Below are 27,941 nucleotides of genomic sequence, written 5' to 3'. Positions count from 1 at the left end.
GAGGGCCAGTGAGCAACTCGCGCGAGACGGAGACAGTATTCTCGCGAGAAGTCTGGGAGGCGGCAGTGATGGCGGCGGCGGGAACCGTACCCGGCCCGGGAGTGAATGCAGGACCCGGCCCGGCAGTGGCTGCAAATGCAACACCGGCAGAAGAAGGGGAAACGAAGCCGGTAGTAGCGGTAGCAGCCGCTCCGGCCGGGGAGGGGACGTCTGCTGCTCCAGCCGCGGAGCCTGGCTCTGGAGAGGCCGAAAGCGGGTGAGACGTCCTGCAGCCCGAGGAGGACAGAGGGAGGGAGGGGGACGGGGGGGGGGGAGGGGAGGGAGGCCCGCCCCTCTCGGAATCCCGCGGCTCCCGGGAGCACTCCGGCCCGCCCCTTCCGAACCCAGGCCCTGCGGCCAGCCGCTCGCCCTGCGCCCTCCCGGACCTTAGTCCCGCTCGCCGCTTGGCCTGTCCCCTCTGAACTGTATCTCGGGCTACGCCTCTTTCGCACCTTTTAGGCCAAGTTTCTCCTCCTACCTCCCGGCCCTTGCACACCAGCAGGGTGCTGATAGGTCACTTTCTAGCAGGAACCCTTCAAAAATCCCAGAGAGGAAACCACTTTGCGCTGCCAGACTGGTGGAAGTAATGGTCCCTCTGAAAACAGAGCGGAAAAGCTGCATCTCTTCGAACCTCCCCCAGGACCAGTTCCATCCCCTGTAGACTTGTCTGTAAGGGCCGATTAGGTTTCCTTGATGCGCCATGGGCTTGGGTTTATCTTGGCCGCATTCTTCCTAATGCTGGGCATCCAGTCTGAGAACAGTCTTTGCTGAAAAAAGTAGGAGTGTGAAGTTCAGCTGTACTTTGATCATCTTTGGGAATAGGCGTTTTCAGGTGTGTTTCTCTTGAAAATTCTTCTTTCTGAGTGCTTTCCTTATTTTACAGGGATGCAAACTCAGTTGATGTAAGTGGTGGCTTGGAGACAGAATCCTCTAATGGAAAGGATACACTAGTAAGTATTTGTTTTGGATGTTTGCAAAGCAAAATAGGGTTGGTTTTTAAAGTTTTTAAGCGAATCAAAAATACAGTCAGGTCAACTAACTTGATTCTCTCATGGTTCTGTGGACACAGGAAGGTGCTGGGGATACTTCAGAGGTGATGGATACTCAGGCGGGCTCCGTGGATGAAGAGAATGGTCGCCAGTTGGGAGAGGTGGAGCTGCAGTGTGGAATATGTACCAAATGGTTCACAGCAGACACCTTTGGCATAGATACCTCGTGAGTATTTTTCGTAGACTTTGTAAGAATCACTTTGTAAATGTTAGATCTCAACACGTCCAACAGTTGAATAGTCACTGTCTAGGCAAACGTAGATGCGTAGTGTTTCCTGTGTCTCCTGATCCCTGTTCACTGAGTAGTAGGATTTGAATCAGGAATTGTTTTAATAGCCTGAGCATGTCTTCTCTCTACTAAGGGCAAGCCCTTAACAGGTATAATGATAGTTATTATCCCTGTGTTTGCACTTAGGGCCTGGACGGGAGACAAACCATGTAATTACAAAGCATTAAATAAACAAATTTGAGACAGTGTCATTTAAACCTTGTATTGGGTATTGTGGATTTGGGGGAAAGGGTTGGTGTATATGGTGGAAAAAGCCTGATGTCAAAAATTTGAGATGGCCAGTCCTCTTCATGCCTGAGCCATCCTTTTTTTCCTTTTGGTTTCTAATTCACTCCCTTTAGGTGTCCTGAATTCTCTCCTCAGCAAAACCAATTTCCAGTCTTTACACCTCTTCTAGTGAATTAAAACCATTTTATGAACGATTGAGAATAAAAGGCGCCTTTACTTATTCTGAGTATTCGGTCAACAGCTAGCAAGGCAGCATTACTGACTCACTGTCTATGGAAATAACGATACTGCTGTCTCTCTGGGGTGTTCTTTATGGTCCATATTATACAAATAAATTTAGATAAGACTTTCTCAGAATAGGGCTGTGTTGTTAATTCTGAAATTAATCCCCCTTGGATGGGTTTGTGAAGAAATAACCTTCCTTTATAATTTGAGGACTGCTTTCTAGTTAAAAAGTTAAAGAAATACTAATGTTCTTATTAATATGTGACTGGTGAGGAAGGATAGAATGTTTAAAAAAGAAAGAAAATTACTGGAGGATCAGGAAGAAGTGATCTTGGTAGAAAGACCTATAGGGAAAATATATAAGCTGGTGAGTTAGACCTAAAATTGGGCCACTTTTGCCAAGAAGAATTTGTTTGGATAAACAGGGTCTAGGAAAGGAAATTTATCAGAGTGATAATGTGGAACAATCCAGCAATGAATCAAACCACAGTTCAGAGGTTTGGTAGAGACCAGTTTGTACCTGAATTTGAGAAGTTATACCTAAAACCCAGCAGGTGGGACAGATTATCGTTTATGGCTGAGATGGAGGAAGTGAGTGAGCTAGCAGGATATGAAAAAGGCTGCTCTAAACACTTGATTGTGTTTGAATTAGGTAACTATATACCTGCCTATCTCTTCTGTAAGTGAGCTTATCACAATGGACTGTCAATGGAAGGGGCTCTAGAGGGAGGTAAAGGTAAGGGAACTCGATCTTAACAGTCCTAAGGATATTTCTTAATTCCTTGAGTGGTGGCAGTAGACACACATTTGGACACATCTCTTTAAGGATACCTTAAACCAGTTTCAGCAAAGTCCAAGATAAACCTGCCTTTATTTTGATTTCTTCTCTTCCAACTTAAACCAGTCTTTTGTTTTTCTTTTACTTTCTCCTTTTCAGGACCAAGGTCTCCCTATACTTTTCCAGTCATCCAGTACAGCCACCACACTTCTCTAATGCATGGTTCCTGTTAGCCCTCAGTCTCTCCCTCCACCAGTTTCTTCCTCTCTGCCTTCAAACAGGCCTTCTCTTGCCGCCAGCTCACCTCTTAGGAGATTTCCTCTATGATACAAGCAGTCTTAGTGGTTAGGACTCTTTTTATTTCATGCCTGCCCCCATCAAATCAGCTACCAAGCTTGACCAATTTTTTTTCTTCTTGTGCACTTGCTTGTCCTTTCCATTTTTATTGTTTCACTCGAGGTGAGGTTTTTTTTTTTTAACCTTCTGCTGGAACGGCTACAGAAGCTTCTTCCATATTCCCGTTTCTAATCTCTTCTTCCCTTCAGACCCATCCTATCACTAAACTTACTGCTTTTACAAGGTGGCTTCCCCTTCAAGATGTTCCTGTTACCCACAGAGAAGATCCACTTCCACGGGCATGTAAGGCCTCTTGCACTTCTTACCTTTCAAGCCTTATATTTTACCATACCCCCGACAACTCCCCTCCCCTGGCCAAACTTGTGTACACTAGTTTGCCACTTTGCCTCCTAGTTTGCACTTTCTCTACACAAAATAGTTTGGCTCTAGAAAAGAAGACCAACTCATCTTTCCAAATCCTAATTTGTGTCCTCAAAAAATCTTCCCTAACTCTTAAATCTGAAGTTACTACTGGGTCCTTTAAACTCTTAAATAAGACTGTCATCTGTAGGATTCATTTGGTAATGAGGCAAGTCATGTTTTGTGACTTCTGTGTTGTTCTTGAATAATTATTTGCATTTTAAAATTAATCTTTTTATACCTGTCTGCCCTTTCCAACAATGGTATTGGCACTTTACAAAGATACTTGAACATAATATAAATACAGATATTTAAATGTAAAAATATTTAAAGAGACTACTTTGTCTTCTTCCACAAGTCGCCTGGTATACTCTTTTAGGTGCTTACAGACTATAATAAACTAGCTTGGATAGGGCTCAGGTCAGAACCTTGCAGATGCCGAATTATCAACTATAGTGGATAAGGTCTTACTAAATTTTTTTGACAGAAAAATCCAGGTATTTGTAAAAATATGAGCCCTGTTTTGGTGACCTTTTTTTTGACCCTGCTGCGCAGCATGTGGGATTTTAGTTCCCCGACCAGGGACTGAACCTGTGCCCCCTGCAATGGAAGCGTGGAACCCTAACCACTGGACCACCAGGGAATTCCCTTGGTGACCTTTTTAAGTTTTAAGAGTATATTAATACATTAGCGTTATTATGTAACTTTCACTGAGGGAGAGGATCCCCGTTGATTTACTTCTCATAAGTGTGTGTTCAGAACTTCACTAATTTGCACAATTTGGCTGTTCTCCAGATCCTGTCTACCTTTCATGACCAACTACAGTTTCCACTGCAATGTATGCCATCATAGTGGGAATACCTACTTCCTCCGGAAGCAAGCAAGTAAGGACAAACTCCGGAGTACTGCAAAGTGACTGTCCTCTGGTTAGCTGGCAAAGAAAAGGGATTTGGGCTCAGCCGAATCAGGAAACCTTTGCTTGGTAGCTGGTAGAAGTTACCTTGGGGCTTAGCTCTGAATAATTGCTATTGTCCATTTCAGATCAAATGATGACTCTATTCTTTGCTGCTGTGGTTGTTAATCTGTGGACCACCTAGTTAAATATTCTTTTGGTAACAGGGATATATTACTACAGGTAACTTTTTCTTCCTTTTTGTTTTTATAGACTTGAAAGAAATGTGCCTTAGTGCTTTGGCCAACCTAACCTGGCAGTCCCGAACACAGGATGAACATCCGAAAACCATGTTCTCCAAAGATAAGGTAGAGATAGAATTATTGTAATTGCAATTATGCCAAAGAATCAGGAGGAACTTCTAAATACAGTGGACCCTTGAACAGCATGGGTTTGAACTTCACTGGTCCATTTATATGCAGGTTTCTTTCACTAAGTACATCCTACAGTACTGCACATTTCAAGGTCGGTTGAATCCTTGGATGTAGAACGACGAATACAGAGGGCTGACTGTAAACTTACATGAGGATTTTTGACTGTGTAGACAGTCGGTGCCCTTAATCCCAGAGTTGTTCAAGGGTCAACTGTACAGTCTAACAATAAGTTCTTTCCCCCCAATTTTTATGAATATATGACTAATTCAGTGGTTACTTTGTTCTCATTTCATGTGATTTACTAACTTCCTAGTGTGTGCTCATTGTGTCATTGGCTTAGCTATTAAAAGGATGAATCCTTATATTAAAAAAGAGTGTATTTAAAAAAAAAGATAAATCCTTAAATAGTTTTGATTGGCTTTATAGAAACAAACAACTGTCTGTCCCACAGTTAATAATCAGACCTTGAGGTGAACCTTCTCAGCTTAGTTTGAGCTGTTTTTATGGATGCCAATCACAGATTTTGTCAGGGGAAAAGGCCAGTTTATTAAAAAGATTCATCCTTTATTGTTAAACTGGAAAACCGCATGACTAAAGTCAGGCCTCAGAATTAGATGATCAGCCCGTCCGTGAGTCTTTCCTCCTGTGACTCACGGGAACAAAATATGACTTAAGTAAATTGTACAACTTTGGAGTTTCCGCTGTGACCTGGTATACACGCATATGTACCCGCTCTCATTTAAAACTGAGGCCCTCTCTGATCTTTTCCCTCTGCGTGCCGATATTTTCTATTCTAGTCAACGCTAGTATTCACCTACAAAGTTGATTTTATAGCCTACTAATTGACTGCAGCCTACAGTTTGAAAGACACTGGTTGGGGAATTCCCTGGCCGTCCAGTGGTTAGGACTTGGAGCTTCCATTGCAGGGGCCACGCTTCCACTGCGGGGAGCACGGGTTCAATCCCTGGTTGAGGAGTTAAGATCCTGCAAGCTGTGCGGCCAGGCCCCCCCCAAAAAAAAAAGAAAGACACTGGTTGGTGTAGGGTATTTAGTGAGACGAATATATTCAGGATCAGACTGACCAGGGCCTTTTCTATTAAACAGAGAGGTTAGACTTAACCCTGTAAGCCGGAGGAGTCAGCAGAGGGTCCCCTCCCCACGCCTCACCCCCCCCCCAACCTTTTTTCCTACATTAAAAAGAATGCATTTAAATAGAGGTGTACTGTGATTAGGTTTGCCTCTTATTTTTTTCTCTAAATTGTTTTTCTGAATTTTTCAAATATATAGAAAAATTCAGATAGTACAATGAACATCTGTTTATTCTTTATCTAGATTTGCCAGCTGTTACCATTTTGCTGTGTTTGCTTTATCTCCCCATATCTATATATTCCCCCTAAGCTTATGTGAGACTAAATTGTAGATATTACACTTTACCCAATATACTCTCATAACCACAGTGTAGTGATCATACTGAAAAAACTTAATGTTGATGCAATACAACTATCTTATATATACAGATTATATTTTTGTGTATTGAGTGTACATTTTCTCAGTATTTTTATTGTCTAAATAATATCCGTCATAGCTTTTTCTTCTATCCAGGACCTGATCAAGGATCACACATTAAAATTAGTTGTAATGTCTCTTTTATCTCTAGAATAGTTCCTTTATTTTACTTTGTTATTTTAGTCTGCTGTAACATTTGAAATTTTGAAGAGCCTAGACCGTTATTTGCCATGATGCTCCTCAATTTGCATTTATCTGATTATTTCCTTATGATTAGGTTCGGGTTAAACATTTTTGGCAAGAATATTATGTAGATCGTGTGTGTTTTTCTGTGTATCACATCAGGAGACATAAGATATTGCTTTGTTTTATTATTAGTGATCCTAAATTTGACTACTTGGGTAAAGAGGTTATTTATTAGTTGTCCTGAATTTAACTACTTGATGTTTCCATTGTAAAGAGACCCCTTTTTCTTTGTAATTATTAAGTAATTTATCCTTTCAAGCAGTGGTTGTAGCAGCCATTGACTGTCCTAGCCTGAAGCAGTTAATAGAATGGTCATTGTAAACAGAATACATTTACTCGTTTACAGTTCTTCTGTAAAGAAGAGTCCTCCCCCCCACCGTTGTTGTTGTTTTTCATTTTAAGAATCACTGATTTTTATAGTCCATTATGAGATTTCTGGATTTCTGATGCGCAGATTTGACCAGTGTAGACCCATCCCGGCTGACTCCTGACACTTTTTGATATGTCCCTCTTCAGTCTTTGAACTCTTCCTTACTTTCTGGAACAACAAAACATCCCAGTCTTCCCTTGTGCTTTGCCTGATTCAGCCTGGTTCCTTTTAGTAAAGATTTGGTGTTCACGGAACTGATTCTGGTGGAAGGTGTTAGCGGCGGACAAACTCTGGTGGGCTGGGGGAGGTGGCCTAGGATGGGGGGAGGTTGGTGCCAGAGGATCAAGCTCAGAGATTGTTGTAGTCGTGCAGGCAGGGACTGGCGAGGACCACAGTCAAAGCAGTGGGGGTGGAAAGGAGCCCTGATTGGTGAAAAGTTTCTGAAACTTAAAAATTCATTTAGTGGGACTTCCCTGGTGGTCCAGTGGTTAAGAATCTGCTGTTCCAGTTCAGGGAACACGGGTTTGATCCCTGGTCGGGGAACTAAGATCCCACATGCCGCTAGGCTACTGAGCCCTCACACTCTTGAGCCCGCGCCAGAACTAGAGAGAAGCCCGCACGCGGCAACTAAGACCCGACACAGCCAAATAAATAAATTAATTAATATTTTTAAAAAATTCACGTGGTGACCATTTAGATGCGCAGGTTGTACGAGAAGAACAAGAGTGACTCCGTGTGTCAAGCCTGTGACTCTGGGTGACGGGCGATTCTGAGTGTTAAGAGCAGATTTATGAGGTGAGGTACAGAGTTCAGTCTCGGTCAGGAGAAGTCTGAGGTGCCTGCAGGGTTTCCAGGTGGAGATGTCTCTGGTGGGAAGGAACAGGAGCTCAGGAGAGAGAGTACCTGGGAGTCATCTTACAGAGTTAGGGCAGGTCTTTTCCCTTTAACTGGATTATGAGCCCTATGTGACTAAGAGTTGTATATACTTGTTTGAATCAGAATCTTTTTTTTTTTTTGGCTGCGCCTTGCTGCATGCCGGCTCTTAGTTCCCCGACCAGGGATCGAAGCCGTGCCCCCTGCAGTGGAAGCGCGGAGTCTTAACCACTGGACCACCAGGGAAGTCCTTGTATATGTATACTTGTTTGAAATTCCCCACAACCTATATGTTGTTCGCATGCAATTATGTATTTGTTCAGTTATTAAAAGGCAAAACATGAATTTGTCTTTTGATTCTGACAAGGTCTTTGAAAATGCAGCGTTTTTTTTTTGTGAATATAATTTTGAAAGCAACTGTAAAAGCTTTAGTATATTTTGTTTTAAAAATTAGGATATCATACCATTTATTGATAAATATTGGGAGTGCATGACGACCAGACAGAGACCTGGGAAAATGACCTGGCCAAATAACATTGTTAAAACGATGGTAAGTAGGCTAAAATTGACTAGACTCAACATTTAGAAAACCAGTGTTCCTTGTAAGAATTTATATATATATATGTGTGTGTATATATATTTTTTTGGTCTCACTGAAATAATGTGATGACTGAGAAAATGAGAACAACCTAGTATTAAATCTTGGAGCGCAATTGTAAATTTTAATAGTTTTCACACAAAATCAGTAAATTGCACATTGTGTCTTAAATGAAGACATGGTAGTTTTATGTACGATGCTGAAACCTTTGTCCAGTGCACTTTGGCAAGTATAATTTTTTATATTGAAATTGGAGACAATTGTTTTCTTTGATTAAAAAAAAAACTCTGAACATTATTGTCCTTAGAATTAGAGAGAGCACCTGGGGAGAAGTCAGCACAAGCTGTTAACAGTATGTATCTCTGTGAGACGCAGGGATGGGTGAGGGTTATGAAGGACAGTGGCTCTCATTTTTTTAAGTTTCTCTATTGTTTGAATTTTTTGATGGTCATGCATTAATTTTCTAATCAGGGAAAAACAATACTGTTGTGTGTTGGGTTTTTTTCTGGTGGGGGGCGGGCTTTGGGATTTGGAGATTACACCTAGGGATTGGAGTTAGCGGTTCATCATCCATTCATTTTAAGTATAAAATTTCCAGTAATACTAAAATGCTGTTTCCTTTTAGAGTAAAGAAAGAGATGTATTCTTAGTAAAGGAACACCCCGATCCTGGGAGTAAGGACCCAGAAGAAGATTACCCCAAATTTGGCCTTCTGGATCAGGTACATTAATATGCTTCATAATCCCCTTTTGATTTTTAAGTCATGGGGACAGAGAGAATCAGGCTTTGTTGACATTTGTATGTTCGCCATGTACAAATGCCCATAGCATGGTGGGTTCCAAATAAATGGTTCTTACTACACATGGAAAGAAAGAACACTCACCTTAAACCAGGAGACTGGTGTTTTAGTTCTGGCCCTTCCCTAAAATGTTATGACTCGATGCGTGTCATTTTTATCTTTTTTAACTTCCATTCCCTCACTTGTAACACAAATATGCCATTGCAAGTTATTTCTCCTTTTCTTTCCATCTCAAATTTTGCTCTAAAAACATTTGTTAGTGTGAAGAAAAATTTGCTGTGAAGAAGAATTTGTGTTGTGTATCCAGCATAATATGAGGAAAAAGAAAACTTCCCCTCTTTGTTTAAATGGCAGGTGTCACATTCAGCATCTCAGGAGGTCAAATCTTTCAGTTGTGCCTTAAAATGTTTGATTTGCCCACATTGAAAATTTAAGATTTCATATGGAAATTCAGATTTCTGCCTTTTCTTGTAAAATGCGAAGCTCTAAGAGAAAAAAATCCGAAGCTCTGACTACACTGGGTCTGGTTCCCACAGGGAGGTGTTCCCTCGGCCCGGCCGTACCCCCCAGCACGGGTTGGTTGCCACTCATCCTCATTCTTAAACCACTTGGAGCCTGACACTTGGCTGCGTCACATGTGTTACTGGCTGATCCCTGAAGCATCTAAGTGTGGGACCTCTGCAGGTTTCAGATCTAGGTTGTCATTCAATTAGAATTTCTCCTGTTCTTTTGAGCATTGCCAGGTTGGGTTGATTAGATAGCCTCCCTTTATAATTGAATATTTTTCCCTCTAGGATCTTAGTAACATTGGTCCTGCTTATGACAACCAAAAACAAAGCAGTGCCGTGTCTACCAGTGGGAATCTAAATGGTAAGTGTTTCAGTGTCTCATTGATGAAATACTTGTAAGCTGTTGAATTCAGATGTGCCTAGAATTGGGCAGTCTTTGGGTTGACTCTTAACTGGATATTTACTAAGATGCTTTAAAGTCCAAATCTCAATTTTTAGGAGCTAGCCAAGGGTTTGACAGATGTAGTAGGGGAGAACTTTTTGTCACTTTACACTACAGTTTGGTCTTAAGTGAAACAGATTTAGCATAAAGCAAGGTACAATTTTAAGGTCAGATTCGCTGTGTTTATATTAGACTCCCCATCTGTATCTTCATAACTAACACTTTAGATTCACTTGCTCTGCACTCTTTTTCCTTAATTCAGCTGTTATATAATACACTTCCTGCCCATCTTCTCATTTTTCTTGCCCTTAATCTTCAGCTTATTCACATGGCAGCATTTCTGTGTTGATCACCCACTGTAGCATATTTTTCTCTCTAACCCATCTAAGAGCAGGAAAGCCCTTTGCTGCTAATGGTAATCTAATGAGAGTGGGTATAATGGGGAGGTAGCTAGCTATTCATCTGACACATGGTGTCATTACCTTGTCTTTTGGAGTGGTAGCATCTTAAATATGTAATCATTCCACTGTTACTAATATTCTAAGATGGGTGGGAAATAGCTAAGTGTATTGTTCATCTTTTTACATTATTTGTAAAAATTATGTAATTGTTAAATTACATAATTGTAATTTTAATCTCCTTTTAATTGTTAACATTTGACGAATACATGGTGCCACTTCTGTTCTTACAGGTGGAGCCTCTTTTGGAGGTGAATTCCTCCTCTGTCTTCTTTCAGCCTCTCAGACTTAAGTATTTTGTGTTTTGGAAAATGCTTTTCGCTGAGTTGTGGTAGAAGCTAAACCTAAGTTAAATTTTTAAAGCATTGTGGAGATGGTGGCAGTAGCACTCGATATGAAACAGTAGTTCCGGTTTAATGTTAGTAATTGGAAGCTTGTACGTTGTCATATTCTGCCTAACATGGCCAGCAGTCCCCTTTGTGTTGCTTGTTTTGTTCAAGATGGATCTAAAACTTCTCTCAAAATAATTGAAATGCAGATGCCAGTAAAAACTTAATAGTTTTTTGATTAAGGTAACTTGAACTAGAGATGTTAATGTTGCAGCCGTTTAACATTAAGCCTTTTATGAGGACTAGGAATGACAACCTGGTATGTTCGTAAAAGGAAGTTCAGCATGAATCTGGTCCTGTCTACGCAGAATATGACCTGCCTTCAGTGTCTTGATCCTCTTTTTTTTTCTTTTTTTTTTTTTTTGCGGTACGCGGGCCTCTCACTGTTGTGGCCTCTCCCATTGCGGAGCACAGGCTCCGGACGCGCAGGCTCAGCGGCCATGGCTCACGGGCCCAGCCGCTCCGTGGCATGTGGGATCTTTCCGGACTGGGGCACGAACCCGTGTCCCCTGCATCGGCAGGCGGACTCTCAACCACTGCGCCACCAGGGAAGCCCATTGATCCTCTTTTTATTGCAGCAGAACTGCTGATAATTTCCAAGCTTGCCCCAAATTAAGATACAGTACTTCATGCAGTTGTTTACATAAAGGTGTTTTCCTACAGTCCAGGGATATTTTCTGGAAGTTCGAAAAACAAACTGAGAGGAATGACAGAACTGGACAAATATTTGAGTACCTTTTTAGAAATATACAAGGTAGTATTCCTTGTGGCCCTTGTATGTAGCTCATTTTTTAAAAAATAAAATTTATAAATTCTCTATGGGTATTTTCTCTTAATTCCACAAGCCAGGTTAGTCTAACCTAAATTTGGGGCATTGGCACAATTTTAATAATTGTAAAGATCGCCTGCTAAATTTAAAGCCGCCTTTCCTGCTCGTGTCACAGACAACCATACTGGATGCCTAGCGGCACTGGACAGAACCACCTTTTTAGTACCTCTGTTTTTGTTTTCCACGTTTGGTGTACTTTTGTCTTGTTGGAAATTCAAGTCCAGTGCTTTAGCAGGTGCTGTGCCTCTCTTATGCTTATGGAGTGTGCGCCATGTGGAGTTCAAGCACGCGCGCACCCCCCTTGTAGTGGGGATATTCTCTCCTTACGGGTGTTTGTATTCATTTGGGTGGAAAAGGGTTTTATCCATGCGCTTGTTTCTAGCTGTGGGTGTTTGGAATCTGAACGAGTGAAAATGCATTTGTGTCACATCCTCGGAAAGTGTACTAGTAGTTGCAGTTCATTTAAGAAGTGAAGGTCTAAACTATAACACAGGTATCGTTAGTGCTAGGTTCACTGGACTTACTGCCAGAACCCAGAGTCCTGGGGTGGGAGCCGCTCCGCAGACTCGTTCTGAACCAGAGTGAAGCGCAGTCTGCTTTCAGGCAGGAAATCCTCCTGTGGTGTTACACAAATGCACGCTGGGAGTGTTAGCATCCCCATGGGGCATCTGTCACAGCTCATTGAAAGTGATCTGCCTTTTCTTTAAAGGGGGAATTGCAGCGGGAAGCAGTGGAAAAGGAAGAGGAGCTAAGCGCAAACAGCAGGATGGCGGGGCCACGGGGACCACCAAGAAGGCCCGGAGGTGGGCAGAACACCCACCCCACTCACCACTGTTAGAGTGCCCTCTGCGGCTGGCAGAGTCCGTCAGCGGGGAAGGGCTCAGGTGTCTGAGGACGCAAGCCTGTCTCTTTTTCTCAAATCCTTAGCACTTTGAGGGGTAAATGAGCCCCAGACTAGGTGACCTGTTTTAGGAACTTGTTACTAAGTGAAACAGCCCTGGGGCAACAGCCCTGGGGCAGCACACCTGTGGTGATTTACCTGGGAGTAAAGTTCCATTAAGGCATCTTGAGGAAGAGTAGAGGGACCAGAGAGAGTGAAACAGATACTGAATGTTAGCTCTTTTACATAAACTTTCTGCCTCTCCCCTCTGATGGCTGTTCCCTTCACTTTGCTCAGTACTGAGGTGGCGAAATCCAGGTCATTTCTCATTCAGCCTGGAAACAGGTAGTAAACGCTCATATCTTTTGAGTTTCTGTTCATTAGTTACAGTAATAAATATGCTAAAGGCAGCTGCCCTTGTTCCTCTGCACCCTTTCTCTGTGGTCTACTGGCTCAGTTTCATAGGTATCCATACAGATGAAAGTAATTTTCATTTCCCCGTTTTGCCTGCAGAGGGCAGGATCATCTATTTGAATAATGAAAAGCATTTGAAGTTACATGTGTTCCAGCAGAACTCTAATAAATCAGAGGCCTTTCTTACAGAATTGAAGGCACTGGAGCTAGAGGGGGTTTTAGTTTCTTGATTTTATTTTTTCCTTTCTGCAGTGACCCTTTGTTTTCTGCTCAGCGCCTTCCCCCTCATGGCTACCCCTTGGAACACCCATTTAACAAAGATGGCTATCGGTATATTCTAGCTGAGCCCGATCCCCACGCCCCTGACCCTGAGAAGCTTGAACTCGACTGCTGGGCAGGAAAACCGATTCCTGGAGACCTCTACAGAGCCTGCTTGTATGAACGGGTTTTGTTAGCCCTACATGATCGAGGTAGGTAAGCTATTAATGTTCGTGTTGGACCCAGTGTTACTTTGAACTTCTGTCGTCAGCTGTGTCCTGTCTAGAATTCGACGGACACGTCATTCTGCTACCACTCCCTTACCCCCATCTCTGACTACACCCAGCTGGGATGTGCAAGAAATAATTTCTTCCTTTTCTCTTCTTATAAGCTCTAGCCAATTATATATGGTATGTGGGTTTTTTTTTTAACTTTCTATTTTGAACTAATTTTAAACTTACAGTACAGTTGCAAAAATAATAGAATTTCCATATATCCCTTATCAAGCTTCTCCTAATAATAAGATCTTACATAACCATAGTACAGTTATCAAAACCAGGAGATTAAATAACATCAGTAAATGCTATGAATGAAACTAAAGACTTTATTTCAATTTCACCAATTTTTCCTCTAGCGCCTCTTTTCTAGGATCTCGCATTGCATTTAGTTATTTCTCCTTAGTCTGTTGCAGTGTTAATCAGTTACTTTGTTGACTGTTCCTCAGTGAGGGTCTGTCTGACTTTTTTTCATGATTAGACTGAGGTGTTGCACTTTTGGAAGAACACCGCAGACATGAATCCTTCCCACTGCATCACCTCATGAGCTGGTGATGTCGATGTGTCTTATTATTGGTTGTGTTGTCTTATTATTGGTGTTAAGGTGGTTTCTGCTGTCTCTATTGTCTTTCCCTTTGTAGTTCATAAATATCTTAGGGAAAGATGCTGCGAGGCTATGCAAGTATCCCGTTTCTCTGTAAAGTTTTGCCCACTGATTTTAGCATCCATCAGTGGATCTTGTCGGCAACAGTTGTTAATGTGGTATATTTGCCTGATCGTTGCTATTCCTTTTCTTTATTATTTAATTGATTATTTTTATCAGTGTGCATTTAACAGATATTTATTTTGTTGCTCAAATTACTCCAGGTTTGGCCATTAGGAGCTTCTTTAGGTTGATTCCTTTTTTTTTTTTAATTGAAGTATAGTTGACTTACAATATTGTATTACTTTTGGGTGTACAACATAGTGATTCAATATTTTTATAGATTATACTCCATTTAAAGTTATTATAAAATAATGGCTATATTTCCTGATGCTGTACAATATATCCTTAAAGCATCATTGTTTTTTTCTAATTGGGGTATAGTTGCTTTATTTATTTTTTATGTTTTTATTGGGTGTTTGTTTTATGCATAGTGGTTTGTACCTCTTGATCCCCTAACCCTATCTCGCCCCTCTTCCCTTCCCTCTCCTCCTGGTAACCACTGGTCTGTTCTCTATATCTGTCAGTCTCTTTCTGTTTTGTCATGTACATTCATTTGGTTTTTTAGATTCCACATATAAATGATAACAGAGTATTTGTCTTTCTCTGATTTAGTTCACTGAGCATAATACCCTCCAGGTCCACCTACGTTGTTGGGAATGGAATCTTGTGTCCTTTTGATAAGCCCCATCACCTTTTTTTCCTTACTTGCTGACGTCACAAGATGTTTTTGGTTCATCTCATATTTTCCGTGCTCCAGGCCAAGTATCGGCTCCGTCTCCAAAGAGCCCGGGTTCCTTTGATTGGAGAATGGTGTTTAGAAATGAAGATGTGAGTGTTCTGTGTGCTTACTGTTACAGGGTGTTGCTTCTAGGCTCCCTCCGTGAACCGAGGTGGGAAATGTATGTCCGTATTCTGAACGACACATATATACATGCCTATACTGAGTTTACTTTGCTACCTTGGATTTTAATCAAACACCACAAGGTTATTCCAGCCTTCCACCTTTCCATATTTGTAACTTCTTTCTTGAACGGTAAAACCTGATTCTAATTACCTCCAATACATTTTCTTACTCGTTCATGTCTAATATGCACATAAGGTGGTTTGAGAATTGCAAACCACTGTAGGAAACATTCCCTAACTAGATTACAGCATTTATGTACAGCTCTTTCTGTCTTAGCCTTGCATATCCCATCAGGATAATGCTAACTTAGATTAGTTCTTTCCTTCCCCACCTCCTTCAGTGTGCTTATGTTTTTCATTTGTGATATGGTAGGCTCAGTTGTTAGTGTTGGTATGCCATTTGGGGTTCTCCCACATCTTGGGGGCATGTGCATCTGTGTCAGGGGAGAGTTTGAAGGGTATGTGCAACATTACTGTAGTTCTAGAGCTACTGTTTTTCACAAAGGTTTGCCCAGAGTGTCATCCCTCCTCACCCCTGCTGCCCCACTCTCATTTCCTCTTTTTCTCCCACTTTCCCACCCACCCTCTACATGACCAGTCTCTCTGGTTTCTAGTTCATCCTTTATTTCTTCTGCACAGGTGAGCACACACGCGTGTATTTCCTTTTATCTCCTTTTTTCGTACATGAAGGGCAGCATACTGTAGATAGTCTTGCATTTTGGTTCATGCGGTTACTCCACGCCAGTTCAAAGAGCTCATCCTCAGTTTTTTCTTTTTTTAACTTTATGATATGGCATTATGTGGATGTACATGGTTTATTCAACCACTCTGAATATGGGCATTTAGATTGTTTCCAGGATTTTGGATTCATCAAGAGGCAGTGAATAACCAGGGGTGTGTGTGTTTTTGTATTGTTGGTGGTATACGTTCATGGTTGAATTCTAGAAGTGGAATTGCTGGACCAAACGGTAAGTACGTATATACCTAGTTTTGTTAGATATTGCCAAATTCTCCTTCAAATGGCTGTGCCGGTTTGCATTCCCACCAGCAACGTAGAGAATGTTTGTTTCCCCATGACCTCACAAACAGAAGGTGTTGTCCTAGATTTTAATTTTGGCCAGTCTGAGAGGTGAGAAATGGGAATCTCAGTGTTTTAATTTGTGTTTCTTTGAGTTTGAACATTTTCTTTCATGTTTAAGAGTCACTACCTTGTGAATTATATTTGTGTGTTTTTATTTCCCATTTATCTGTTGGAATTTTGGTCTTTTGTCCCTTTATATGCTAGGGATGTTAGCCCTTTGTCTGTGGGATACGTTGTAAACATTTTCTCCCAGTTTGTCAGTTGTCTTTTAACTTTGTTTATGACTTTTTTGTCATGCAAAACTCTTTTTAATGTATAATAGTTCTTTTAATGGCATAATTTATTCAATTATTCAGAGAATAGCATTCATTATCTGTTAGAATGTGAAAGTGAATTTAAATAAACTACTTTTAGACAAGTGTACCTCATGGATTTCTTTGCTGTTTTTCTGAAGTATTAATGCAAATCCAGATAGCATATTATTTCACCCTTAGATGTCTCAGTATTTATCTCCAACAAGGATTTTTTTTTTTTTTTTTGCGGTACACGGGCCTCTCACTGCTGCAGCCTCCCCCGCTGCGGAGCACAGGCCCCGGACGCACAGGGCCAGCGGCCATAGCTCACGGGCCCAGCCGCTCCGCGGCATGTGGGATCTTCCCAGACTGGGGCACGAACCCTTGTCCCCTGCATCGGCAGGCGGACTCTCAACCACTGTGCCACCAGGGAAGCCCCTCCAACAAGGATTTTAAGAAACATAACCACTGTGCCATTATCTTACCTGATAGAGGTGAATAATAATTTCTTAATTATTCCATACTCAGTCCATATTCACATTTCCACAATTGTTTAAAATATGCCTCTTTCAGTTGTTTCTTTGAATTGAATCTAAACATGTCCATATAGTTATTCCATTGGGAAGCCCATTCATTGTTTCTTGAATTGATGCTAAAAGCTGTAACACTTGTACTGATGCTAGTCCTTCAGAAGTAGAGTCAAGTGAAGTCACTTGGACATAATCCCTCAGTTTAATGACCATTGTACATGGATCGGTTTGACTCCTGTGAGTGACAAGCATACTTTGATAGTAAGGAAGGGCCAAATAAGTGACTTCAGGGTTCAAGAAGTGAGCCTTGTTGTGTTTCACTATACATAATAGCTATAATTCTGGAGGGGAAAAAATGGGAGAACACTGGCCCTTATTTAGCAGTAACATGTTAGAATTTAATACGTAGGATAGCAGTGGCTGCCTGCTGTTTATGCTGAGCCTTTTAAAAGTTAATAGTAAATCTATATTGTATCTTTTAAACTTTTTATTTTGAGATAATCTCAGATTTATTAAAAAAAATTGTAAGAACGGTACTAAACTTTTTTTTTCCTGAACTACTTGAGAGTCAGCTGCCATGATGCTGTCTCACCTTTGAGAACTTTATTGTGTATTTCTTACAAACGGGGACATTCTCCTTGTGTTACCTAGTGCTGCATAATGAATTACCATAAAACTTAGCATTCTAAAACTACCAGTGTTTATCATCCCATAGTTTCTGAGAGTTGGGAATCTGGAAGCAGCTTAGCTGTGTGGTCTGGCTCAGGAAAACTCAGGAAGTTGCAGTCAAGCTCTTAGCTGGGGATGGCGGTCTGTTTCCCAGATGGCTCAGTCACGTGGCTTTGATGGAACACCGTCAGGTCCTCACTGTGTGGGCCTCTCCATAGACTGCTAATTTGTCCTCATCCATGGAAGCTAACTTCTCCTAGAGCAAGTTCTCCAAGAGAGCTGTAAAGAGTTTGACCTGTCTTGAAGTGGGACAGTCACTTCAACTTCATTATATTTGTTACAAGAAATTAGTTGCTAAATTCAGCCCACACTCAAGTGGAGGGAAATTAGGCTCCACCTCTTGAAAGGAAGAATATGAAGGAACTAGTGGATATTTTTTTAAACTTTCACATCTTACAGAGCTGACACAACGATCAAAATCAGGAAATTAGCATCTGATTACTACCATCCGATGCTCATATTCTATCCAAGTTTGCCCAGTTGATCCAGAACGTCCATTATAGCAGAAGGGTCCAGTTGAGAATCATTTGCTGCATTTAGTTGTTGTGACTCTTAAGTCTTCAGTCTGGAACAGCTTCCCCATCTTTCCTAGACTTTGACCTTGAGGCTTTTGAAAGTTAGAAGGCAGTTATTTTACAGAATATCCCTCAGTTTGGTTTCATCTTGTTCCTAATGATCCAAGTTCTGCATCTTCAACAGGAATATCACAGAAATAATCTCACATACTACATCCTGTAGGTGGTGCAGGACTTGAATGTGTCCCATTACTGGTGATGTCCACTGATCATTTGGCTAAGGTGGTATCTGCCAGGTTTATCCACTGGAAAGTTGCTCTTTTTTCCCTTTGTAATTAAAAAGTTTTGTGAGGAGGTAGACCCTTTAATATCCTGTTCTGTCACAGACACTTAACCTTGCTCAGCCCCACCTAATGGCTTTAGGACTGAATTGATCAGGAAGGAGTAAAGGAAGAAGTATTTGTATTTGAGAAGGTAGAATTTGCCAGCTACCTAAGAAAGCTCTGTTAAACAATGTGCATTTAATTTAGGGAGGTTGTCATTGTATCTCCTGAATACAAGAGCCATTGCGGGGTCACGGAAAGAGTGCAGGGCCAGGGCTTCAATCAGGCTCTGCCAGCTGCGGGGTGAGCTTGAACAGCCACGTGGTCTGCTTCTCCACTGGAGGTGGGAGTTGTGAGGGGGAGTCTGTCTGGCCATCTGTCTACCTACTTACCTACCTACCTATGAAAGTACTTCATAAATCGTAAGCCTTTATAAAAGCTAATGAAACTACATTTTGTTATTCCAGCAGAATTCAGACAACTTCTAGAGTCCCACAAATACTACTTCAAATGCTTTTCCCTCAGTTAAGTCTTAATTGGGTTGGAGATGCTTCTACATCTATAGAATCAACCTACACAGCACAAAAATACTCTCCCGCCTTTTGTCATTTTTTGCTTCACTTCCAACTTCCAAGTCACAGTGTCCCTTCCAGTTGGTTTAGATTGTCCCCTTATGTTACATAATGGTCTCTTAGTAAAGTAAGATTCAAACTATACGCAAAGGTCGAGAGGTGAATACAATGAAGCTCCATAGAGTTTTCACCCAGATTTAAGTTATCAAGGTTTTGCCATATTTGTTTTATCCGCTCCTTTATTTCACTCTTTTTTTAAAATTTTTAAGAAGTCTCACCCTATGTACTCTTAAAAATATGTATCTCTAAGGAGTATGGAGTTTGCTTTTATAGCCACAAGCTCTTATTACACTTAGCAAAACATATAATTCCTTGCTATCATCTGAATTCAGTCCAAATCAGATTTCCTTGATTGTCTCAAATATCTTTTTATCTTCCCACAAAATACTTATTAATTACAAAGGGGAAATAGTAATTTTATAGTGGAGAAACCTGGAAGGCACCACCTTAACCAAGTGATCAGAGTTTAACATCACCATTTGGACAGCATGTGCTTCCTGACCTGACGTACTGAGAGGCCCAGCAGTACTGCAGTGGTGTCCCGGCAGCGGCATGACCTGGACCCAGACAGGAGGAAGCATCGGACAGACAAATGTTTGAGGGACATTTCTACAAACCAAGTGACCAGTACCCTTCAGAATGTCAGGGTCATGAAAGACCTGAGGAGACACGACAACTAGATGAAATGGGGGATCTTGGATTAGATCCTGGAAAAAAAAAGGATGTTATTTGGATAACTGGCTTAACTCAAAGGTGACCTATAGATTAGTGTAACAGTATTGTGTCAGTGTCAATTTTCTGGTTTTGATCCTTGTGTGATGGTCACAGATGGTGTTAGCACTTGGCAAGCCGAGTGAAGGACATATGAGGACTCCACTATTTTTGAAACTTTGAAATTGTTTCAAATAAAAAGTCTTGTAAAGGGTGGTTTATTCACATCAGGATCCAAACACATTACAATTGGTTTGTTATATTAGGGAATAGACAAGTATAATTAGTTTTAACCTGCCATCTTAAATAATCACATTTAAGGGCTTCCCTGGTGGCGCAGTGGTTGAGAGTCCGCCTGCTGATGCAGGGGACATGGGTTCGTGCCCCGGTCCGGGAAGATCCCACATGCCGCGGAGCGGCTGGGCCCATGAGCCATGGCCGCTGAGCCTATGTGTCCGGAGCCTGTGCTCCGCAACGGGAGAGGCCACAACAGTGAGAGGCCCACATACCGCAAAAAAAAAAAAAAAAATCACATTTAATAAAAACTGATTACTCGACAGCTTTCTTCCTTTTTCTTTCTTTCTCCTCCTTCATCTATATCTGGAGACTTTTAAACTCCTGAACTAATATTTCAAATTCCTGACTTGATATTTCTGATTTTTTATTTCGTTTTACTGGAGGATAAGAGTTTGTGGCAGTTGTCTCCAAGTATTTCAAATAAGTTGCAGGCCTTTGTTTTAATCTCCATCACTACAGCTCCCCAATTAAAGATCTCCGATGACCGGCTGACTGTGGTTGGAGAGAAGGGCTACTCTATGGTTCGGGCTTCTCATGGGGTTCGGAAAGGTGCCTGGTACTTTGAAATCACGGTGGATGAGATGCCGCCAGACACCGCTGCCAGACTGGGCTGGTCCCAGCCGTTAGGTAAGCTGGGGCTATGATACGGACGTGGCAACTGGTGGAGAGGTATAGACCATCTGGCTAAGCTTCATGACTTGTATGCTTATTGGATTGTGGTCATAAAATTCAATTCCTGAGGGTTTAGGTGGTTTGCAGTTCCTAGGAATATTTTTATAATTCATTGCTTGTGAGAAATAGTTCGTTAGCCATTTTACAAAACTGGCAAAAAAGTAAAAAAAGGAGAATATTTTCCTTTAGCAAACCAGAGTTGACTTGCAGTTCTGACTTCCTGTATATCTTTTTATTGGGACAGGTAACCTTCAAGCTCCCTTAGGTTATGATAAATTTAGCTATTCTTGGCGGAGCAAAAAGGGGACCAAATTCCACCAGTCCATTGGCAAACACTACTCTTCTGGCTATGGACAGGGAGATGTCCTGGGATTTTATATCAGTCTTCCTGAAGACACAGAGACAGCCAAGTCACTGCCCGATACCTATAAAGATAAGGTGAGTCTGTCCTCCCGAGAGATTCCTGGGTTGAAGACCCGTGGCAGCTGATGGCTTCAACTGTGTGTTCTCTTAATGATGCTTATCCATTTACATCTTTCCCAACATTTCATTTTGAAAATTTTAAGACATAACAAAATTGAAAGAACTTAAAAGTCAGTGTCCGAATACCCATCACCTAGATTCTGCCATTAACATGTTATGCATTCATTCCTCCACCCGCACACCCACCCACCCACACATACACCCATGTTTTTTTAACCCCTGCCAAGTACTTAAGGGTGCATATCATTAGCTAGAGATTAACTTTTGTTTAGTTTTTTCTTTTGATATAAAATTTACAATATAAAATGAAATGTACAAATTTTAAGTGTACGTTCACTGAGTTTTGAGGTTGAGCCAACCCCCCGTGGAGACGTTGAATCTTACACTTCAGGAAGTTCCCTCATACTCCATCCTAGTCAGTGCCAGCTCCTACCGGCACTGAGGCAACTACTGTTGTGAATTTTTCCCCGCATCACAATTCTGTTCCATTAGTTTTGCTTGTTCTTGAACTCATGTAAATGGAACCATGCAGTGTGTGATCTTTTGTGTCTGGCTTTTATTGTTTGTTATAATGCTTTTGAGGTTCTTCCATGCTGTTACAGGAATCTGTGGTTTGCTCCTTTTTACTGCAGTGTAGTTTCCATTGTGCGATACCACAGTGCTTACCCATATTCCTATTAATGGACACTGGGGCCATTTCAAGTTCGGGTTTATTATACATAAAGTTGCTATGCGTATTCTTGTACAGACCTTTTTTGTCAACGTGTTTTTATTTCTTTTTAGTCAATGCCTAGAAATAGAATTACTGGGTCATTATACATTTAGTTTTATAAGAGATTGTCAGACTCTCCATTCCCACTAACAGCGTATGAGTATTTTAGTTGCACTACATCCTTGCTAGCATTTGTTGTTACCAAACAAGTCTAGCCACTTTGGTGGGTGTGTAGTAGTATCTCATTTGGTTTAAATTAGCATTTCTTTGGCGACTCATGATACTGGACATTTTTTCATGTGCTTACTGGCCATTCATCTGTCTTCTTTTGTGAAGTTTCTGTTCAAATATTTTGACTTTTTAAAAAAATTGGGTTGTTCGTCGTCTTAATGAGTTGTAGGAGTTCTTCATATATTCTGGATTACAGTCTTTTGTTGGAAATGGCTTTTTAAAAAGTATTTTTCTCCTACTCTGACTCTTCTATTCATTTTCTTAATGGTGTCTTCTGATGAACTGAAGTTCTTAATTTTTATGAAGTGCATCTCAGATTTTTCTTTACAATTATATTGCTTTCTATGAGTTAATAAATCTTTGCCTGCTCTCAGGAAGTCATGAAGGTATTCTTCCATGTTTTCTTTGAAAACATGGTTTTAGCTCTTAATCTAGGTTTCTGATCCACCTTGAATTCATTCTTGTGAATGACGTGGAGTAGAGGTCAAGGTTAGTTTTTTTTATAAATTTATTTATTTATTTTTGGCTGTGTTGGGTCTTCGTTGCTGCACGTGGGCTTTCTCTAGTTGCGGCGAGCGGGAGCTACTCTTCGTTGCGGTGCACGGGCTTCTTATTGTGGTGGCTTCTCTTGTTGCAGAGCACGGGCCGTAGGTGTGCGGGCTTCAGTAGGTGTGGCACGCAGGCTCAGTAGTTGTGGTGCACGGGCTTAGTTGCTCCGCGGCATGTGGGATCTTCCCAGACCAGGGCTTGAACCCATGTCCCCTGCATTGGCAGGTGGATTCTTAACCACTGCACCACCAGGGAAGCCCCCAAGTTTAGGGTTTTTTTTTCTGTGTTGATACCCACTTATTCTAGCCCCATTTTTTGAAAACTCCTTTCCTCATTTCTTTGGTTCCTTTTGTGACAGTCCAGTGACTGTGGAGATCGATTCCTGGGCTCTCTGTTCCGCTGATCTATTTTTTGACCTTTATTTCTGCCAATAGTCCAGTGACTGTGGAGATCGATTCCTGGGCTCTCTGTTCCGCTGATCTATTTGTTGACCTTTGTTTCTGCCAATGCCACACTATCCTCATTATGGTAGCTTTAGAGTAAGTGCTTAAATCGGGTGGTGTCTCCTCCAAGGTTGTTCTGATAATAAGCAGTCAGAGCACGTTGTATTGGTGGCATCACACTGCTGACTGTCGTCACTCCTGCCACCACCTAGAACTTTCAGCCATATGAGTGCTTGGTTCTACAGTGCACAGAGGTGTACGGTTACCGCGAGGATACTGTTGGAATCCTTAAAATTATGTAGTGTTTCATTTCCATTATAAAAATTTGTTTTTAATTTGAATAAGCAATTACTAATATGTCCATAAAATGGAATACTGTGGAACTGTTCAGAAGAAAATGAATGTCAGAGAATTCCCTGGCGGTCCAGTGGCTAGGACTCCACGCTTTCACTACTGAGGGTGCAGGTTCAATCCCTGGTCAGGGAACTAAGATCCCACGAACCACGTGGTGCGGCCACAAAAACAAGTTAAAAAAAAATTAATGCCATATGTTTACCCGGGAGTGAATAGTTAAACAGAGTCTTAGGAACCAGTAAGAAAGGAGTGACCCAGAGACCACCTGTGGGAGAAACAGGTAGGGAACTAGGAGGGAAGGAAGTGACCCCCCCCCCAAATCTTAGTAAGGGCCTTTTGGGAAAATATTTAACAAGCATGTGCCATCTGGTAATTCTAAAGACACACATAGTTGTTCAAAATCTAACAAAGCTGACTGCAAAGATTTTAAATTTCTGTTCAGAACACAAGGACTCAGTGCTATTTCTGTGAATCTGGCTTCCCCCCCCTCCCCCATGATGATGTAGCTGATGCTTCATTTTTCCTTTTTTTTTTTTTTTCTTTCCTTCTCTCTTGGTTTTCAAGGCTTTGATAAAGTTCAAGAGTTATTTGTATTTTGAAGAAAAAGACTTTGTGGATAAAGCAGAGAAGAGCCTAAAGCAGACTCCCCATAGCGAGGTGAGTCACGGTCATCAAAATGTCAGAATTAGAAGAATTGGAACATTGGGTCCAACCCCCTTATTATGAAAGTGAGGGAATTGAGTCCCACAGGAGGGATGAAGGGATTTCTGCTAACACAGCAGCAGCAGGGCCAGCGCACTCTCCTGCCTGCCGTGTTTTGTTCTTTCTGGGCTACCTGCTGCTGCTATGAGAGCAATGACCTGGATTCTTAGAGAAAAGGGGGTATAAAACAGTGGCCAAATAAGAAAGCCTGAGGGCAATTGAGGAAGCAAGTCAGAGATACTTATCCTTTGTCAGAGGAGGTAGCAAGTGCGGAAGGAGGAAACTGGAATAGGAGATTCAGGGCCTCGGTATGTGACCCGGGGGGCAGCAGGAGCTGTGATGGCTCGTTCAGTGCCTTCTAGAACTTTTCTGCCTCCCTTCTCCAGGGTTGTTGGGAACATGTTTGCCCAAGGTCATAGCACAATCAAAGAAGGGCTGGTGCATCTGGACCAACCACAGAGGCCCAAAATAGAAGGGGAAGGGATGGAAGAAAGTTCTGAGCTGGAAACATTTTTCCATAAAAATGCTGTGAAGCCACCTGCATCAGTAATACAAGCAAATGTAGGAGAAATAAACTAGGATTCCAATTGTTTTTAGGGAAAAAGTAGTAAAGGGAAACAGTTAATTGAACTAAGGAGATAACACAGCCAGAAAATACAGCCAGGCAGAAGATAGCTCTTGCTGGGAAGAAGAGGTAGAGAAAGTTACTTCAGAAAAAGGAGCCTTTTCTGAAGTCCATCCATAGTGGTTAAGAGAATATTCCGGATAGTTTTGAGAGAGAAAGGACAAAGAAATAAGGATTCAGAGACTTTTTTTTTTTTTTTTTTTTTTTTTGCGGTACACGGGCCTCACTGCTGTGGCCTCTCCCGCTGCGGAGCACAGGCTCTGGACGCGCAGGCTCAGTGGCCATGGGTCACGGGCCCAGCCGCTCTGCGGCATGTGGGATCTTCCTGGACCGGGGCACGAACCCGTGTCCCCTGCATCAGCAGGCGGACTCTCAACCACTGCACCACCAGGGAAGCCCGGATTCAGAGACTTTGACAGAAGATCCTGCGAGATTTTCAAAGTAGAAATGCAGAAGTGAGAACCTGAGGCAAGGGAAGGGGACAGATAAATGAGCTCAAAAGGGTATAGTTCCAAGGGATCAGTGGATGACCAGTTACCTTTTATAAATATAATGTAATGAAAAACAGAAAGTGGAACTGTTTGATATAAGTAGCATAGGAATTCAGAAAGCAAATAAGCCTGAGGACCAAGAAAAAAAAAAAAGGCACCATTGCACCTCAAAAAAAACCCAAAACCTAAGGACCAGCTGGAATAGAGCACGTAGATAGGCTCTGAAAAATCTAAGGTATTACATAAATGTCAGCTATTGCTGTTACACAAGCTACATGCTATTCTTAGGATTTCTTCAAATGCTGCCACCATACTGCTGATAAAGGGTTCTCCAACGGAGTTCTTTTTTAATTTGTTCTTTTTTAAAATTCTGAAGTAAAACCATGGTTTTTGTTTCAGATAATTTTTTATAAAAATGGTGTCAATCAAGGTGTGGCTTACAAAGATATTTTTGAGGGGGTTTACTTTCCGGCCATCTCGCTGTACAAGAGCTGCACGGTACGTATCGTCTGTTCATCCTATGAACACAACCTGAGGGAGATAGGTGGACGGTTGTGGTGAAAGAGCCACTGATGGGATTCTAGAAAGAAATGTGAAAGGCCTAGGAGTGGGATGGGAGCATATTCCTACTGTTACTGCTTGTTCCAAAAACATGTGGGTCCCCCACGAAGTATTTGCTTGGACAGGTAAAGATCATGCAGTTATTGTAAAGCCCCATACCTTTCCTTTGGATGTACTATGTGGTCACTGTTGTTCAGTATAAAGGATATAAAGTATTTACACGCATAAGTCAATTTGGTGTTATGTGTCGTGATAACCTACCATCATTAGTAACTGTTGCTTATAGTGATTTTTAAAAAAATATGATCCAGCATGAAGGGACTATCATTAGAGCCTACCAGCTAAAGAAACCAAATTATTTGAAAAGGCAATGCCTGGAAGTTTCCATGTCCTCTTACTCTGTCAGTAGCCCCCATTGAAGTAATATAAGGAACTCTTTAGGTTATAAACAAAAATCAGCACAAGTTTATTTTATTTACCTAATTCTTGATGGCTATTATAGGGTATTGACCACCTTTAGCAGTATTAATGTATATCATTTGTTTCAGTTATACCGTGAATATCACAGCTACATTTAAAGCGAGAAATTTCCCATGTCACATTAAGGTTTTCACTACTTTCTTCTTTTGTTTCTTCATGTCTGCTTGGATTGAATTTATCCCAGGTCTCCATTAACTTTGGACCATGCTTCAAGTATCCTCCAAAGGATCTCATGTACCGCCCTGTGAGTAACGTTGAACATGTCTGCGTGCGTCCTCAGTCTTCTTGCTGCGGTTACTCCAGTCTCACCTCACCTATCTGTTCCTTGTTCCTCCCACAGATGAGTGACATGGGCTGGGGCGCCGTGGTGGAACACACTCTGGCTGACGTCTTGTATCACGTGGAAACAGAAGTGGATGGGAGGCGGAGTCCCCCGTGGGAACCCTGACCAAGTCCCTTTTTCTTTGCAGACACGGACTTCCTGGGGAATAATATGAGCGGGTTTTGTTTTTTAACTGTGACAAATGTTTTCCTGAAGATACTGCAGAACGTGGCCTCTGCTGTAGCAAATTAGAGGCCGGGTGGGTCTGAGAGAGACTCCTTGCCCTTCAGCACTGTCCCTTCTATCACGGCTTTTACTTCGTGTGCCATTCCCAACAGCTGCCGACCCTGGGATCCCATAAGCGCCCTGTGAACTGGGCCTGTGCCATGTACCCCACCAGCTAGACTTGCTGCTTACTGTGTTTTCTAAGGAGTGGGTAACCTTGCCCAAGTAGCTAACATGTTTAAAGACATGTCCTTCTGCGGGCATTGCCTCCCTCCCACCTGGTTCCCGAGGAAGTGGTGGGCCTGTTTCTGAGAACAGCTGAAATCCATGGCTGTACATTCCAAATCAGTCTAACAGCTCTTCCCTTTCACCGTGGGTGTGTTTTTGTTATTAATTTTGAGGTGTACCTTCGAACACCGGGATCTATAGTAGAACTATACTTGTGAAGGGAACTTGCTTGCAGCTTTAACAATTAGAAACTCTTCCCAAATAAAACTTGTCTTCGAGTGTGTGTGGCACTTTGCTTCCCTTTCAGGTTGGGGTCCATGTGGCGACAGTGTCGGAACAATAAGGCACTCTGAGGAAGGGGAGCCAGCCTTGGAGGAGAGACAGGTTTCTATCTCCACCCTCCCCCGTTGCTTCGTTCCCTCCAGCCAATTTGACCTCCCCCTCTTATCCTGTGAAACCCCTCTCAAGAAGGTGAACAGGGGACACTTCCCTGGGGGTCCAATGGCTAAGGCTCCGTGCTTCCAACGTAGGAGGCCCAGATTCAATCCCTAGTCAGGGAACTAGATCCTACATGCCGCAACTAAAGATCCCGTGTGCCACAGCTGAG

General features: G+C 41.9%; 1 protein-coding gene across 4 annotated transcripts; it reads left to right on the top strand.

Moving 5' to 3' along the window:
- On the top strand, window positions 1-27,617 carry ASH2L (ASH2 like, histone lysine methyltransferase complex subunit). Of its 4 annotated transcripts, none has more exons than XM_067721721.1 (17): window positions 2-256; window positions 923-989; window positions 1,109-1,254; window positions 4,160-4,248; window positions 4,530-4,624; window positions 8,140-8,235; window positions 8,909-9,004; window positions 9,877-9,952; window positions 10,725-10,742; window positions 12,419-12,512; window positions 13,256-13,473; window positions 20,716-20,883; window positions 21,173-21,366; window positions 24,265-24,357; window positions 25,918-26,016; window positions 26,744-26,803; window positions 26,900-27,617. In XM_067721721.1, exons 1-17 carry the CDS (start codon window positions 69-71, stop codon window positions 27,005-27,007), a joined length of 1,905 nt encoding a protein of 634 aa, XP_067577822.1. In that variant the 5' UTR covers window positions 2-68; the 3' UTR covers window positions 27,008-27,617. The 4 variants fall into 4 exon arrangements, with proteins under 4 accessions (XP_067577823.1, XP_067577822.1, XP_067577824.1 ...); XM_067721724.1 differs by lacking the exon at window positions 2-256 and adding an exon at window positions 365-708; XM_067721722.1 differs by lacking the exon at window positions 10,725-10,742 and having other exon boundaries at window positions 1-256; window positions 1,103-1,254.
- Window positions 27,618-27,941: the final 324 nt, after the last annotated feature.

Source organism: Pseudorca crassidens, chromosome 21 (genome assembly GCF_039906515.1).
Source record: "Pseudorca crassidens isolate mPseCra1 chromosome 21, mPseCra1.hap1, whole genome shotgun sequence".
Classification (NCBI taxonomy): domain Eukaryota; kingdom Metazoa; phylum Chordata; class Mammalia; order Artiodactyla; family Delphinidae; genus Pseudorca; species Pseudorca crassidens.
Note: the sequence above shows the minus strand (reverse complement) of the source record. Positions and strands in the feature narration are given on the sequence as shown.